Source organism: Strix uralensis, chromosome 2, assembly GCF_047716275.1.
Source record: "Strix uralensis isolate ZFMK-TIS-50842 chromosome 2, bStrUra1, whole genome shotgun sequence".
NCBI lineage: Eukaryota > Metazoa > Chordata > Aves > Strigiformes > Strigidae > Strix > Strix uralensis.
The window spans coordinates 117,598,044-117,614,481 of record NC_133973.1 but is presented as its reverse complement, the minus strand read 5'-3'; the positions used below and the strand labels follow the sequence as shown (position 1 = coordinate 117,614,481).

The 16,438-nt window shown below is 35.1% G+C and overlaps 1 protein-coding gene across 3 annotated transcripts in view; it reads left to right on the top strand.

Moving 5' to 3' along the window:
• The window catches only part of TNFRSF19 (TNF receptor superfamily member 19), a 66,575-nt gene that overhangs the window by 27,106 nt on the left and 23,031 nt on the right, over positions 1–16,438 (top strand). For all 3 annotated transcript variants that reach the window (XM_074860028.1, XM_074860026.1, XM_074860027.1), the window contains one exon: positions 2,788–2,873. In XM_074860028.1, the coding sequence (XP_074716129.1) occupies positions 2,788–2,873 (86 nt within the window). The remainder of the gene's footprint in view (positions 1–2,787; positions 2,874–16,438) is intronic.

Genomic DNA, 16,438 nt, shown 5'->3' with positions numbered 1-16,438 from the left:
TGTGGAACAAATTATAACAGTGTAGAGACTCACTGAAACTGCTGTTATAAATCAGGACCTGTGCTTAGTTTGTTGTCCAGTCATCCCAGATCTGTTGCTAATCTTCTCTGTTTGTAGTATTGTTAAGATCTCCAAAAGGCTATTCTTTACATTATGGCCAAGGTCTGCTATTATAAATGCATGCCATGAATTTGTTAAAAGGCATTTCTGATGCTTTTTTGAATTATGGATTGGTAGTTTAATTGATAGGAGTAGGTTATGAGAACCAATCTGCACTTGTAACAGCCTTTGTATTTTCAGGGTATATATTTCAGAGATGCTTGATACATTTGTTTCCTATATATTTCTCAGCCATTTTATTTTATTTATTTTTATATACTTTTTTTTAATACCAACTATCAAATATCTGAACACTGTTGAAGCTCCTACACTTATTCCTTTCAAGCCAGAAGTGAGGTCTCTTCATTTAAAAACACTTAGTAACGCTTTGGTAACTAATGTTATATAAGTCATGGTATAAGAAGGTGCAGCCCCAGGCATTAGATGTTACTCACAACCACTCTTGATACTACCTGCAGCCACATGGTGGATTGATTTATGCTCTTAGTACTTATTAATATATACATATTACAGGGCTTATTTGGCTGTCAGCAGGGAGAAAATTTTCTTCTTGTGGTGTAAACAATATACGCTAAATTTTGGAAGACGAGAAAGGAACAAAAAAGTAGTCAGCTTAAAACATGAATTAAGGGTAAATCTAAACTGAGAGACCTGGGAATGCTTCTTAGTATTCTGGACTAGAATGTATTCTAGATACCTGTGTTGAGTATGTGTTAAAATGAGGGCTATTGCCACAACCTGCTTTTACTGGCAGCAAAGTTGGAAACGTGAGGAGGGAGGGAGTCATGGGTAGGGAAGTCACAGATCATCTGCTCTGGACATTTTGGAGAGCAGAACTTTAGAACACGCCACCAGTCATACCTGTCTGTCAGTTTAGATGCTGCCTAAGCGAATAGACGATATAACTAGCCAAGCCAAATGGTTTAGCTAATGTTTTACCTCTCAGTGATCATATTTATTTCTGTTTTGCACAGGTTTCCAACATGCCATTCCCTATTGTTCAGCTTCAAAACACTACAGTGAGCATGTCAGCTAAAAACAAATATTAACACATTTCATTCAGAGTAAATGATCACAGTGGCCCCTTCAGTCTTACAGCCTATGAATCTGTTTCTGTTCGCATTGTTAAAGCATGAGTTTCTTGAGCAGTTCGAAAGCTGTTTGCTTTAGCTGATACAGTCTTCATACTTTAATGGCATTTGCAGTGTTAGTAACTTAACATCAGTAGATTTAGTACTTTTTATTTACTGTACCACTACCACTACAGAAAATGCTTAATTCATGTACTCATCTTGAACAGACCACAGTTATTGATTCTAGCTTGGTGCTAATGACTGGTTGAAAGATAGACAGACCTACTTGATTAGGGAGCTGTTGTAGATAAGTTCTTTAGAGGATGTCATATTCTCATACAAATTTGAAATATAGCACTCTAAAGTTCTGCTTTTTCATTTAGTATTATTCTTGTTCCCTGGTTTAGGAATGTAGACTTCTGCCTGTCACTGTAGTCAGTAAGCTCTTCAAACATAAATTCAATAGTAGAGTTCTTGAAGTGTCTTTAGAATAAAATGTCTCCTTTGGTATGACAGCTTGTTTTTTTAATGTTTTTGCATTAATTTCTTTAGGAATGAGTAACTGGCTGGTTAGTTTGCTTTAAAGTTTTATTTTATTGTTCACCTGTTACTGCTTGTGGCCTCCCATTGCTATTAGTTATCTAAACCATCTAACTGATACTTCTGTTTGCAATATCCATTTTTTCATACCTTGAAATGCTTGCTATCTAGAATTTTTAAAGTATGCATTTAAGTGAGAATACAAAAGCAAAGTAGAGAATTGGATAATGTAATTGCGACTCATGTCGTCACTTCATAAATTTGCACTCAGTCCATAGATTTTGTGATTTTGGTTGGTAGTGAAGAACTTTCTGGAGGAGAAGGAAGAGTCAGAGAGGCATTGTTGGTTTGTTAAAATATAATTCTGAAAAGCCATGTTTACTGTTTTGATGGTCTACAAAACAATCAGAATAATCTTATTTTTTGAAGATTTGTCACACAGCATGTTAAAACTTTGGGAGGGGGGGAATGCCCTTCTGTACAAGTACATAAATGAACCAACTTATGAGTGATTTTTTTCTTTCTCTGAGTTAGAGGGTATCTTAGGGACTTTTACTAGAACCCATTGGCGTCTGGTCCATTATATACTGTTAGTGGTGATAATTACCTTGTAATATCTTGTGTCTTTTAGGAGAGTTTTGTAGATTAATCAGTTCACTTTTTATTTTTTAAATGTGTAAATAAGCTTGCATAATGCAAGGTCATCATACTTGTCTTGTATGTTGTGATCTGTGTGGAAAACAGGATACTGATTTCTGTCTGAAATCTCCAGAATTGTTTATTTCTTATGTGAATATAAGATTATAGTGACTATGCATTTGGGCTAACAGATTTAGAATTTTTCTTCAATTTACTTTAGATCTACTGCTGTACTGTTAATTAGTATCTAATGTACTTTTGTCTGCTTTTATTTCCTTCTATTTCCTGATAGTTTGCATTGGGACAGATTGACAAATTTTGCAGTTATAGGGAATTTCGTTAAAACACCTGATTAATTTTGTGAGGACAAATAACTGGTTTTGATTAACTGTTTTTTCATTCCTTTATCTTCTAGATTTTATAGGAAGACTAAGCTTGGAGGCTTTCAAGACATGGAGTGTGTTCCTTGTGGGGATCCTCCTCCTCCCTATGAGCCTCACTGTAAGTGCTCTTTTCCTCTTGTTAGGGTGGGATTAACTTTTTTGCTTTCGAATGTTTTCTGGTTTAGCTTGAAACCTTGGCAAAAAATGACGGTCACAATTATGAAGACTTCTTTTGAAGGCTCATTTTCTTGTTAGTAAATGATTTTGTTAATACACTTCAGCAGGTCCAGCACTATCATTGCAAAGTTCCCTCTTATGACCAGTCACTTGAGGATAAACATTCCTGTCATACCACATGATTAGGGAGTCTTGAGTCCACTTCTGATGTTGTCATATTAATTTTAATTTCTCTTTTGTGTTAATGCCAAAAGAAAGGCAGCCTTCCTAGACCCTCTACCTACTATCAGGTAGGCTTCAGTGAGTATGAATTCTTTTCTGACACTCAAAAGGGGTAGTTTGTTGATAACTTTAAAAACAACTTTTGTACTAAGGCTACAGTGAGAGAGAACAATATAGATAAATATCTTTATAGTACTGTGTTCATTAGGAAGGAAATGAGTAATCAGTTTCTCTATTTCTTTTTGGCCAATGAGAGGATTAGAATCTCTTTAAAAGGAGAGAACCTCTTTATTCTGCAACAGAAGCCTTTTTACTACTTCTTCCAAGACTACTGATGGTCTACATCCTGTTAATTTTTTAATTCAGTAAAAGGAGTGAATTATTCTTGTTGCATTTATTGCTGTCTACTTTATAATACGAAAAATAAAATTGATTCAACGTAATCTTGTGGAAAACCTTGGGTTTATTTGTTTGTTTCTGTAACTGCGAAGTTATGTTTTGGGAGATTTTTTTCCCCTATTCCAAACAGAAACAATTGTTTATAGAAAGAAGGAATTGTCAAGTTTCTGAAATGCCTCATGATACTTTAATAAGGACACACTGTTTCTTATAAACATCCTTTCTTTTTTAATTGTGCTAAATTAAAATATAACCAAGTATATGCTATTGTACATTAAATCATACTTTTAAATTGTTTTATACTGTATTAAATTTAATGAAATAAGGATTCTTCAGCATTTCATATATTGCTTAGATAGTTGTTTTTCAAATGAGTCAAACTTCCTTGTTTTTCTTTCATTCTAGTTTTAGTGCCCTTTGGGGAATAAACTTACAAAAACAGATTATCAGACAGTATCTTTAATAGTAAAAGTTTTTATAAATGTGACTTCCTGTGCATTTCTCTTGTGTCTTCATTCTATATCTCTGAATCAGAATAATTTAGTTTTTGTTAAAGATTGCAACACTGAAAACTAGTAAATCAGATTTCTATAAAAGGAATAAATCACATAAGTTACATTGTTTGCAGCAGTAACTCCTGCCCATGTATAATGTAAGCCTAGAAAGTAAAATTCAAACATTTTCAACTATTTACGTAGTGTAGACAACATAATATCTTAAAAGCGTTTAGAGAAAGTATGTTCTTCATAGCAAACACTATGAGGTTTGATGCCAAGAATGAAATGCTGATCTTGACTTACTGGAGCAAATCACTTCAGATTCAGTGAGTTGCAGAAGGTGTTTCTAGACAGAGTTTGAATCCAAACAGGCAATTTCATATATGCATTTATTTTAATTCCTCAGTTGATCAAATTAAGTATTATCCCCTTCATTTGTTTTTACTTTCTTTTCTTATCTACAAAAAAAGAAAGTTAGTGAAATCTAAAGTGCAGCAGTATTATTCTGATCTAGGATCTCTAACTCATAAATTCATTTTATGCAGTTTCTCCTCTTTTCTGGTTTGTTCCCTTCTTCTAAGAAAGCATGCTATTCAAACATGAATTCTGCTCTCTGGTGTAATCAAAGACAGGGGAGAAGAAATTACCACCCTTTCCGCTTTGACTGTAGTTAGTGACTCATATGCATATTTCCACCTTTTCCAAAATCACGGATTTTTGATTTTTAAAAGATGGTGAAAGAATGGTTACCAAGTCTTTTGAAATAACTCAGAATTGTTTAGTTTACAGTGATTCAGCTTTTGTAAATAAGCCTAAGCTTGGATCCTAAACAGAACTGTAAGGAAGCTACTACTAATTTTAAGTGGGCAACAGACAGCCTCATGGAGAACACTTTCTCTGGCATGAACTGCAATGGTAAATCCAGATTAGAGACTTTTTTGTTCCCTAATCTCATGGCTATGACAAAGCCTTTGACTAAATAACAGAAATGTTAACAATTGCTCATTTTTCATATTTCTGGTGGCATGTGAGAATTGGCATGTATTTCCAGCTTTTATAGAAACAATACTAAAACGTTTGAAATCATTAAAATCTTCTTTATTTAGATACTAACCAACCATTAGAATCTTAAATAATGGAAGTCCTGCCATGAAGTATGATTGCTGTTTGTCACTGTGGTTTTCAGAAGGCTTTTGTTCAGAATTTGTGTATTGGTTCTTCAGGTCTCTCACATAAGATGTCTCAGTTTAGAAGAGCGTACATGCCTGCCTCAGAGCAGCCTAGGAAGTTATTCCTACAATAGTAGGAAGTTATTCCTACAATAGTAGGTAGATGAACTGAAATCTGTTTGAGTTCTACTTAACATCAAATAGGTGGAAATATCTCAGTTTAAGACTTTTTGACTGAAGTCAAAAACATGATTCCACAAGGAAGTATAAATAACGGTGTGTGAAAGCAAGTTTTTTCCACCTAATGCTGAAATTGTTTGCTGTTTATTTCAATAGTGAATATATTTTGATAGTTAAGATGTTTAAGACTGCGTTACTTGAAGTTAAATGGAGACAGACCATTAGGTGTACGGGGCAAGTTCTCAATGATCAGAGGACTAAGTTCCAATTCTCTGCCTTTCTTATCCTTTCTTTCCACTGTGAAACAGAAAGTCAAATATTAGTGCAGCTAACTCTTACATTACAGATGAAAAGGAAAAGTTTAAATGTCCTGTTTCAATGAATTAATTGTCCTGTGAGGTGTGTGGCAATCTTCTGTTTGCTTAAGAACATTACCATAAGGGCACAAAGGCTCACAGCCCCCTACCCGGACTAAAGGTTCATGTTAAAGCTGAGACATGGATGAAGTTCTTTCAGCACTAGTAGCAGTTGATTATTACCTGGTTAGCTATAAATCTAAATACTTGCTTTTATCTTCTTCCTTTCTGTAGACATTTTAAAACAGATCTGGTTTAAATATTTACTCATGAAAAAATGAGTTTGTGAATTGCTAGAGGCAAAGTTGAAAGGATTCTGTAATGAACAAGTAAAGAGTACTGGAAGCCAGGAGAATTGCTATCACCTTTGTGTAAACTTTAAAGGGGACACAATGACTTATGTGTGTTTTTAGGATGTCAGAAAATTAAATACACAATGATATAGTTATATTTTAATTTGCTTAGTTCAAGTAAATAAACTGTAAATACCAATCCTATATATAGAGTCAGCATCTAAACATTAGATTAGAAATGAAAGCATGTTTTTAAAGTTACTATTTATGTTCACTTTGTAAACTGAAGGCATTTTTCTCATCTGTAGACTTTTTTTTCTCAACTGAATGACAGAGAAAGAAAGAATGTCCTTTGAACTGTGAACTAGAGTGAAAACCCAATCAATCAAAGATGTAATTTCTGAAATGGGAGGCAGCATAGGCTGTCCCAAACTGGTATCTGTTCATCAGAGAAGCAGTAACGTACATACGCTTCAGTGATTCTTTTTTCTCAGCACCAATTTAGGCTTGCAGAGTTCACTCTCCTGTCTGCTCAGGCCAGTGTTGGGCTGCCCCAATGATTATGCTTAAACTGTAAATGAAACTCTTCAGTAAGCTAGATAGTGAATCTATCCATGATATTAAAAGAATTAAAATAGCTCTGTTCTTAAGGTTATTTTTAAATCTGTTTCTTAACCCTAAAGCACTTGTGGTGGCACAACTGAAGGAGAGGTGGGAAAGGCTGGGGTAAGGAGCAGAAGATTTCCCAAAGATATCATTGCTTTCTTTGAGCAAGCATTATGTTTTCAGCTAGTCTGTCTTAGCAAATAAACAAAAACCATTAGAAACCGTACTCCTTGTCTTCTTTTGGTCATAACAAAATGACAGACTAAAATTAAAGCAATAGAATTATTTTATCAGCTTGGCTATGTCAGCTATTCCTACAGGTGCTGTTGTATTGTTCAGTTCAAAATGGGGAACAGCATCAGAGTCACCAGAATCCTTTAGCCTCTGGACAGGCTTTCTACTAAGCAGGACCACCTGTGACATTGAACTTTTTTTGAGCTGTATTAAAAATATAGTTCCTAGCACTTCCACATTACTGTTCCTTTCTGGACCAATATACAGTCAGTGGTGTTCCCCTGTTATGTGCAAATTCAGTCTAGAATTTGGCTGTACAAACAATTAAATTGGAATAAATTGTTAGAGTTAAGAGAGGAAATGAACACCTAGGCGCCAAGAGCATTTTACAGCCAAACCACCACCAAAGGAACAGCCTTGTCTTTTTTTTTTTTTTTTTTTAAATTATCTGCACTATTATATTTTTAAAAAATAATAGCACAGTATGTCCAGCCAAACTCATTCTTCCTTCTCCAGGACTACTACTGCTTGTCTTCATGACATAAAGCAAGGAGCATGGGAAACTGGGGCGGGGAACAGGATAGGGTGCAGGTTACCACTCCATGTGGAGCTTGGGAAACTAGCCTCTACATGTTCCAGGAAATAAACGCATTCTTTGCTTCAGTGAAGCTGAAATGTTTTGTTGAGTAAGTCACAGCAGTGGAAATATCTATAGTTTGATTGTAGCATCATGTGCATTTGAAAGAAACCTGCACTTGGGTCTAAAATTGCTACTCTTTTTGCCATGAGCCATGTTTTAAGATATTGATTTCAGTGATAGTGTGTGGTGGGTTGACCCTGGCTGAATGCCAGGTGCCCACCAAAGCTGCTCTATCACCCCCCTCCTCAGCTGGACAGGAGAGAGAAAATACAGTCAAAGGCTCGTGGGTCGAGATAAGGACAGGGAGAGATCATTCAACAATTGCAGTTATGGGCAAAACAGACTTGACTCAAGGAAATTAATTTAATTTATTACCAATCAAATCAGAGTAGGATAATGAGGAATAAAACCAAATCTTAAAACACCTTCTTCCCACCCATCCCTTCTTGTTGGGCTTAACCCAATGCATAGTGATTTCAAATATAAAGAATATCGTAAACCAGAAAATAAACAGTTTTTACAAAGATGAGAAATAAAAGTAAAGACTATGACTTGTTGAGACAAAATTTATATAGCAGATCATAATGAAGACATTATGTGTTCATGTGAGGCGTCCATATCTTATCCGCTTTAAATTTGGTTTCTTTAAGGAACTTCTACAACACTTTGACTGCCTCTACTAAGACTGATCACAAAGCTCCCTTTACAGTTTTCTTCTGCAGATTTTTTTATTAGTTTGCTTCTGTATGTTTATAGAGTTGTTTTTCTGAGAATTAAATGTAAGTGTCCTAACCTGCAGCTGAGTCTCACTCTTTAAATCTACAAGGTTTGTTGTTTCATTAATGAAAGGTGCTATTTAAGGGATAAAATCTGGTGGTATTTCCTTGTTCCTGGTGTTAAAAGTAGCTAGTATAGAAAAAGTAAGATTTGGTATAAATCTACTTATTTACATTTACAAGATTAGGATCTGTGGTTTTGTAAACTTTCATGTGAGTGTAATGGGTATTTGGGGTATGCAAGGACTATACTTCAGAACAAAGAAGATAAAAACCTAGAAATTACAGTGTGCAGGAGAATATGGTGGGTAAGGGGAGGGCTGGAAGTCTGCTGGCCACATATGTATTCTGTAAAATACTTTTGCTAGTGGTAAAAGAAAAAAATTCCCACTGTCTCAGCTTTGCTAGAGTTTCTTATATTATTTCATTAAACATAAATATAGCATTTTAACTTGAGAGTAATTTTTGGATGACATTCAATTCCACATTAGTTCCTCGGTTTACATAGTGGAAATTCGTGATTTGAAAGCTCTCAGACTCCAGAAAATGTTTTTCCAGCTATTAAGTTTTTCTGAAATTTTTATTTGGTTGCTTTATACAGTAAACTTTGTATTACTAATGCAAACCAGCCTTTGAAGGTAGGCTGCTTATGTGCATATGAGACAACCGGCAGCTGAAAGTATGTAACAACTGAAACCGTTCTTAATTATTTGGTTCTATTCCAACATATATGTCCATCTTATTTCAGTATTTTTTTCTGATTTGGAGTTACCTCACAGTATCTCTCATAATCCTTTTTGCCATGTCAGACACTCTGATAGAAAGCAGCTGGATTATTGTATAAACCTTTCACAAAAGTTATAGGGAATGACAGCTAATTTAGGTACAGCTAATAGCATCACTAGCTTATAAATACCAGTACTGTTTTATTACAGAGACATTAGCTTTCCACTATCTCATATCTGAAATGTACACTTTTGTAATAAGTCAGTCTGATATTTTCCATATGTGACCTGATGATAGAGTAACTTATCTTCAGGAAGTCTGAAACAAATTTGACTAGGTGTTTCAGAGAGATGAGAATTGCTACTCATGTCTTATAAAGTTATTTTATTTCTTTCACTCATCATAGAACAAAGAGAGTTAACCTAGAAAACCTAAGCATTTTCAATTTCTTATACTTGATAATTGTGATGCTTCTGACCCATTGGGGAAAGATTCATGTATGACTTGGAGTCAAACAGCTCCTTTTCTTCCTGTTCTGAATTTGCTTTACATGCTGGGCTCCCCTCCTAAAACAAAGAGTTGCAAACAGAGAGGGCAGATTTTTCCTTCTTTTAATAACAGAGATGTTACGACTAAAATTAGTTATAATAGTTCTGAAATGTTACTTAATGGAGAGGAAATTTAGATTCATTGCATAGTTTATTCATGTTCTAAAACTTTCTCCTTGCCCAGCTCAGAGAATAGCCTTTTTTACATAAATATTCCCAACTTACTTTGGGAATAACTCCAGCTAACTCGTGTGTCTGTACCTCTCATTTCTGTGCCTATATATATAGAAGTACTTTATCATGTAGCTTGTTATCACTAAATATGTATTACAGTTAGTAGACAGTCAGAAGTGTTTCCCTCATTTCTATCCACCACCCCCTCTACCCCTCAAAAAAACCCCAAAACAAAACAAAACCACAAAAACAAACAAAAAACACACAAATTTTCCACAGAAGAAAATTTAGCTTAAAAAATGTTGAAATTGCATTGCAAGGAGGTGCTGCTTCCAAACCCAACAGAGTTTCTGTGTAGCCAGCCAGATGCTTTACCAAGAAATCAAAATTTGGAAGCCAAAGCTCCCAGGGCTTCCAGTCAGTCTAAAGTGTTAGACTTTTGTCCGCTTTCTTGCACTATCCTTAAATTTTTTTGTTCCATGCAGTTCACTTTTTACAGAAGAAAATTGGTTTTATCAGAAGGATTTCCAGTTGTGTGTAATATAGCTTAGCTTATAGCTGCAAAACTGTAGGTGTGAGGGCTGTTCTAATGTTCTAATGAATTAATTCACATACTAGTAACTTCTGTAGGAAGACTCAATATAGCATGTCTGCTCTGTTACAAAAGACTTACCATTTGAGTCTGTAGTAAAAGGATAGTAACCTGAAAAACTTCAGCAATTCTAATGAAGGTTTGAAATTTACTCATGTTCATTGAAGCTCATAATGACAGTAAGCAGGGTCACTTATTTTGTGCCTGCTACCTCAAATCTAACTTAGATTTCTTTGCACAGTGAAGTTTTATTTCACTATATGAGTTTTGAGTAACCCAGTTCAAGCTACAAACTGAAAGAACTAGGCTAGTAGTGAATGCTTTAGAAATACGCTTAGTATAGACAGCATTAGCCTTATCAAGTATTTAGAAGTACTTAAGGCTGAAATATCCAAATAGGCCCAGGATCCTGACTCCAAAATTGCATCACCAACTGTCCTGCTTGATAGCTACCTAATTATGCAAACATTTAAAAGCCCAAGGAACCTACAACCATTCATAGACTATGGTCTCCAGGAGTATTGCACTGATTCTGGCTCCAGGTGGTTTGGAAACATGCAGCTTTAGATTAGGCCAAAGGGATTGTGGTTCACTTGCTTTCCCCTGACTGCCATGGAAGGAAATACATGTGAATGGACTAGGCAGGGAGCTCTCAATAGATGCCTAATTGGAGACTATCACAGTTGATCCAAGAGGCAATGGAATTGGAATTTAATGAAGCACCTACAAAGTTCTCTGTACTCTTCAGTGGTCATCCCAAAACTTTTAAAACACTGAGCAGCTCTGTGCCCAGCTGGCACTGAAGCCATCCAGATCTACGAGCTAGTCAGTCTTGTCACCCATCTCTGGATGATCTGTTCTACGGCATCTTCTGATGCAAAACTCAGCAGAGCAGGTTGGGATATTGACTGGGAGTCCTTTTCTTGATAACTTGAGTCCTGAATTTTTTCCTTAGTTCACTGTGTGTTGGCTTCTTGTCCTTACTCTTTGATTCTTACATCACAAATAGGCTCCCATCACCAGTAGGTTCCCAGCATTGTGTATGCAGCCTAGATGGTACAGTACTTAGCAGTGCAGGGCCTGTGCCTCTTTTGTGATGTCAATCACATTTTGTGATGTGTGTCATGCCTTAACACACCAATAAGTCTGAACACAGCTCAATTGTTCTAAGAGATCTTCTTAAGATAATTACATTGTTCATAATTCTCCCATTCTGACTCCAACCACAAGTTATGGTTAAATAATAAATTCCAATTTAATACTCATAGCTTTTCAAAAAGAGGGGAAAAACTTATCTGCTATCCGTGCTGTCTGGGTATGGTAATGAAAGTATAGCAGTATGACTATTCTTTTATTGAATAGAAATTTGTTCAAATAGTTAAGAATTTGAGTTGTATTTTTGAAGGAAAGCTTAAGCTTTGAATTAGTGGATTTCCATTTAAATGATTATCTGACTAATCCACCAGACTTTCTTCCCTACTTCCTGTGGGCTTTTTGTGTTTGTGTGAAGTACAGGTGACTAGGTCAGACTTTCTATTTCAATTATTCTGCTCTTTAATCTGAAATAATGGGTAGACCTCTGTTTTGCTTCTCACTACCTTTGTATTACGAGGTGCGTTAAGACTGACCAGCAAATCCTAGAGGAGGTCTGCTGGTAACATCCAACAAAAACTTAAAAAACTGAATACGGCTCTGTAAAGACTCTGTAAAGTTTAGTAAAAACCAATGCATCTCAAAAAAAAGGAAGAAAAACATAAACGGACAAAAAGTTTACCTCTGATCTTTTTTTTTGCCCTTCCCCCTCTCTTCCCCTCCCTCAAAAAAGTATGATCACCAGGAAGGAAAATATGACAGTATGCCACAGTTTTCCAGAAACTGGTTTATGAGTAATGGGATGAAACTTGGTAATTGTAAATTCAAGTGGAGCATACTTTCTTAAATACAATTTATTGAACCAGAAGTTTAATGCACTGATTCACACACTATAATGAGTATTCACACACTATAATGATGTACAGCATCTGTACATCAAGGAATGAATCTGCACAAAAGAATCATTAAAAGACATTTCTGCTATATTAACTGGTGTGGTTTCATTCAGAAAAGTATTGTCTTTTTTCCTTCCTTGATTATAATTGTATTTGTACCTCTGTAATGAAAATATTTTCTGAGCAGCTTTAAAAACACAAAGTGTCGTTGGGATACAAATAAGTATTTCTGTGGCATATGTAAGATCAAGATATGGTTCACTAACATAAACTGCTGTAGCAGTGCAAAACCGAACAAAATTCAGATTTAATGCATACTTCTTGATAGTATTTTTTTCTGGAGGCTCTACAGAAGGATGCTTTGATGTTTTCTGTGTCATTTTTCAAGGAAATTGATAACATTTTCCTTTTATTACATATGGTATTCATAGTACGTGATTTTCTTTTGGCAAAACTGTCTTCTGGATCAAAATGTAGATAGAAAGTTCCACAGTGAAGAATTTTTTTGTGTGCAAAATCTGTCTGATTGCAGTGGTACTTAATGGAAGGAGGAAGCCCAAACTGATACACCAACCGTGAAAACCATCCATCTTTCAGTAAATAAACAATATCGTAACCTCACTTTGTCCTGACAAAAGTAAAGGTTTGGTTTTTTATGTGGGTCTGAAAATAATAAAGTTTCTTTTGATTCAAGGGCAGTCATATATATACATTTTATGCAAAATGCTGTTGATGCTAGTAAGTGATAAATAGATAAAATACTTTTATCTCAATATCCCAATTAAGACATTTGTATTTTTTAAGGATTCACAGTTTACTGTCCCTCTGATGGTGGACTCATGAATCTCACTGCTTCTGTTGCTAGCTGATGAATGAAAGAATGCTGTAGCTCTTCCAACAGAGCAAAAATACCAAACCAAAACAACCCTTTCCTGTTCTTTCCTGCTGTTACTTTGTGCAAGGTTGTGATTTCAGGCAGGTGGGATGAGGCCATAAGGTTTCCTCTTCCAGAACTGGTGGGCTTGCATCCCACCCTTGTGCTGATTGACCCTCACAGACACATCTGAGGCTATAAGAGGCTATCATAGGAAGTGCTTTCCTGCTGACAGTCAAATTTTTCCTGTCATTCTACATCCCTGTCATTTAAGTTCTAGATTTATCTGGATTGAGCTGTATTGGGTTTGTTGACTGAACAACTATCAGAATGTTTAGTGGTTATCATTGAGCATGTGGATCATTTCTTTAATCATCATACTAGTCTCTGGAGCAGTGAAAGACTTTTCCTTCCTGGCAGTTTAGCGTTCTCTGGGGTGAAACTCCCTTTTCCTTCCTGGCCACTGAAGGCCAGGTTTCTGAGAACAGAGAATTTGTCTTTAATTGGTTTTAACTGTCAAATATTTGAAACATACTGAATGTTGCCAGTGGCCCATAGGTGTTCTGGCTGCTAAAAGTAGTTTCAGGGTTGTAAATTCAAGTGTTATTGCAAACCTTATGTTTTAAAGATCCAACTTACTAAGATACATGGTAAGATTAGAATTGTGTTGTCTTCAGTTTGGTTTCCTAAGTGAACACAGTATACTGAATAATGTTACCATTTATTATCTCTTTTAAATCCTTTTGACCCTGATGACTAATTTTTGTCCATGCTGACAGTAAAAGAGGCCTCAGACAAGGAATTTTCTGATTTTACAAAAACAAGTGATCTAGTAGTGAACAAGGAGCTATATTAGTGCCCTTACTGAGAAGGTTGTAGCATTAATGGTTGGACTAGATGATCTTCAAGGTCCTTTCCAACCTAGATGATTCTGTGAAATAAGCACCTACCACATTCTTCAACAACAGAAAATCTAGAGAAAGGAAAATGGTAATTTCTGGACCTCTTGAAAGTGTTCATTTATTATGATTGGGGGAGGGAATGGGAAAATTTGAATACTAGAGGTTTGAAGCTTTGAAAAATCATCTTCTCTAATATAAAATCTAGAAGGCTACTATTAGCAGTCCCTACTTAGAAAGCTGTTAGCAGTGTAAATATTAAATGATTTTCAGAGTGAGTAGATGTAATGTAAATGGCTTCCATCATACAAAGGGAAATCATATAATAAATAGGAATGGAAATGTTGGTTTCCAACACTGTTTATAATCTCTGAAAATTTAATATATAAAATATGTATGATCATAATCCAATAAAGTTTTAAGTAGATGGTGTGAAGTTGAGGTGATGTTTGACCAAGCTGAACTGCACTGAAAGGCATTGGCTTTCTAGTTTCCTCATGAGAATTGCACTAATTATGTGTAGTCCATTTTTATCTACTGAAGTATATATTCATGTATTTCAGAGAGAACACAATATTCCAATGTAAATATCTTTGAAAACACATGCTTATTAGAATATGATGAAAAATGTATAGCTTGAAATTAAAATGGAAATGTCAACTTGTGATTTTAAAATAAATTGAATCAAATTTCATTTATTTCATTAATTCACATCTCAAGCCCATGCAACTGTTAATAGGGGTTTACATAAGTGGTGCCCATCTGACATTCAGAAGGTTATATTGAATCAGTACACAGTAATTTGTACGGCAAATTTTGGATCTTTGTTCTAACTCACAGCTGGCAACTCTATCTGCTAATCCCAGTGAAATCTTCAGTTTGAAATACAAAACTACTTTTGAACTTGCATATCCTTCCCCACAGATGTCTGGAGTCTTGATGATGTGTTTCTTTTATGATTCCTTTTAAATCATGGAATGAATTGTTGCATTGAGAGTGAAGTTAGGGATTCATAGCCTGACAATGCAGTGAATCCTTAAATATCTATTTTAAGAGCATGTTTTATATAGCAAAAGAAATCTGAGAGTGACCATAATACTTAAGTTCTGCATGGTTTTGTGTACTAAAAATTCCCTGTAGAGACCTCACATCTTTATTAGGTTAAAAAATTCCTGAGTGTATCACATGATGAAGTTTATAATTGCAGTATTCACTTTTAGTTTGCTCATCTAAAATATGGACAAGCAGTTTGCAAGAATATTTAGTTTTGTTTCTTGACACTGTTACGTACAGTTAGAAAATTAACTTCTCATCTTAGCTGTGGAGTATGAGAATTTCAATATGTTTTTTCAAACCAGTTTGCCATACTTCTGTTTCTAGTAGTAACTTGTGCAACCTTTCATCTTATGAGTCAATCCTATAATTAGTATCCTTCTTTGCCAGAGGCATACTGCATGTTTGTTTTAGGTACAGAATGTCTGCAAGAAATTTAACTTAATCATTACTTTTTAATGTAAGAGCTGGTTAGCTCAATTACCCTAGATTAAAGTGAACTTGAAATTCCTGAGTTACAGAGAAGGGGCTAATCGTTGACCTGTACTGAAGAAGTACTATTTCCTATGGTTTTTATTCTTATGTGTACTTACTAATGTGGCTAGCCCTTTAGCCCAGTCTTGCAGTGGCTATAAGTAATTATCTGTTTGTTGCAGAGTGGGTTTGCAAAGTTCTTATTTAACTTTGCCATTAGGTTGATCAAAATTATTCCAGTATTGCACACATTGCAGTAAAGCTGCAAAACATTTTTTCAGTTAACTTTTATTTTATTGTGTTTGGGGATAATCTGAAAAAATGAGTAGTAGTTACAGCTTTGCAGTAATTTATTTTTCTAGATTTTTTTTTAGGCATTTTCTAATTACAGAAGCATATGACTATTTTAAATATATGAATTTATTAACATGCTTTTACTCTATGTTCAGGCTGAAAATATTAGTTAAATTTATCTCATACAATTCTGGGAATGGTTGCATTAGCACCACTTCAACAGCACTGAGTTTTAGTGCCTACAGTATAAATACATGCTGACTGCTATGGCTTTTGGGTACAGAGAGTCTAAGTTGTGACTGGCATGTGAGTAGAAAATACTGCTAAACAAATATGCAATAGTGTGTTGGGTTTTTTTATTCTACTTTGTGCTGGTAGATACTATTGGCTGTGTTGCTTGGCTACAAAATACTTAGGCTGTGTTTCTCGAAATTTCTTGTTAAAAAAAAATACAGTAGAAACCAGGGAATCCATCTAGGCTGAAACTTTCCATATTGCCAGCTTTCTATTAA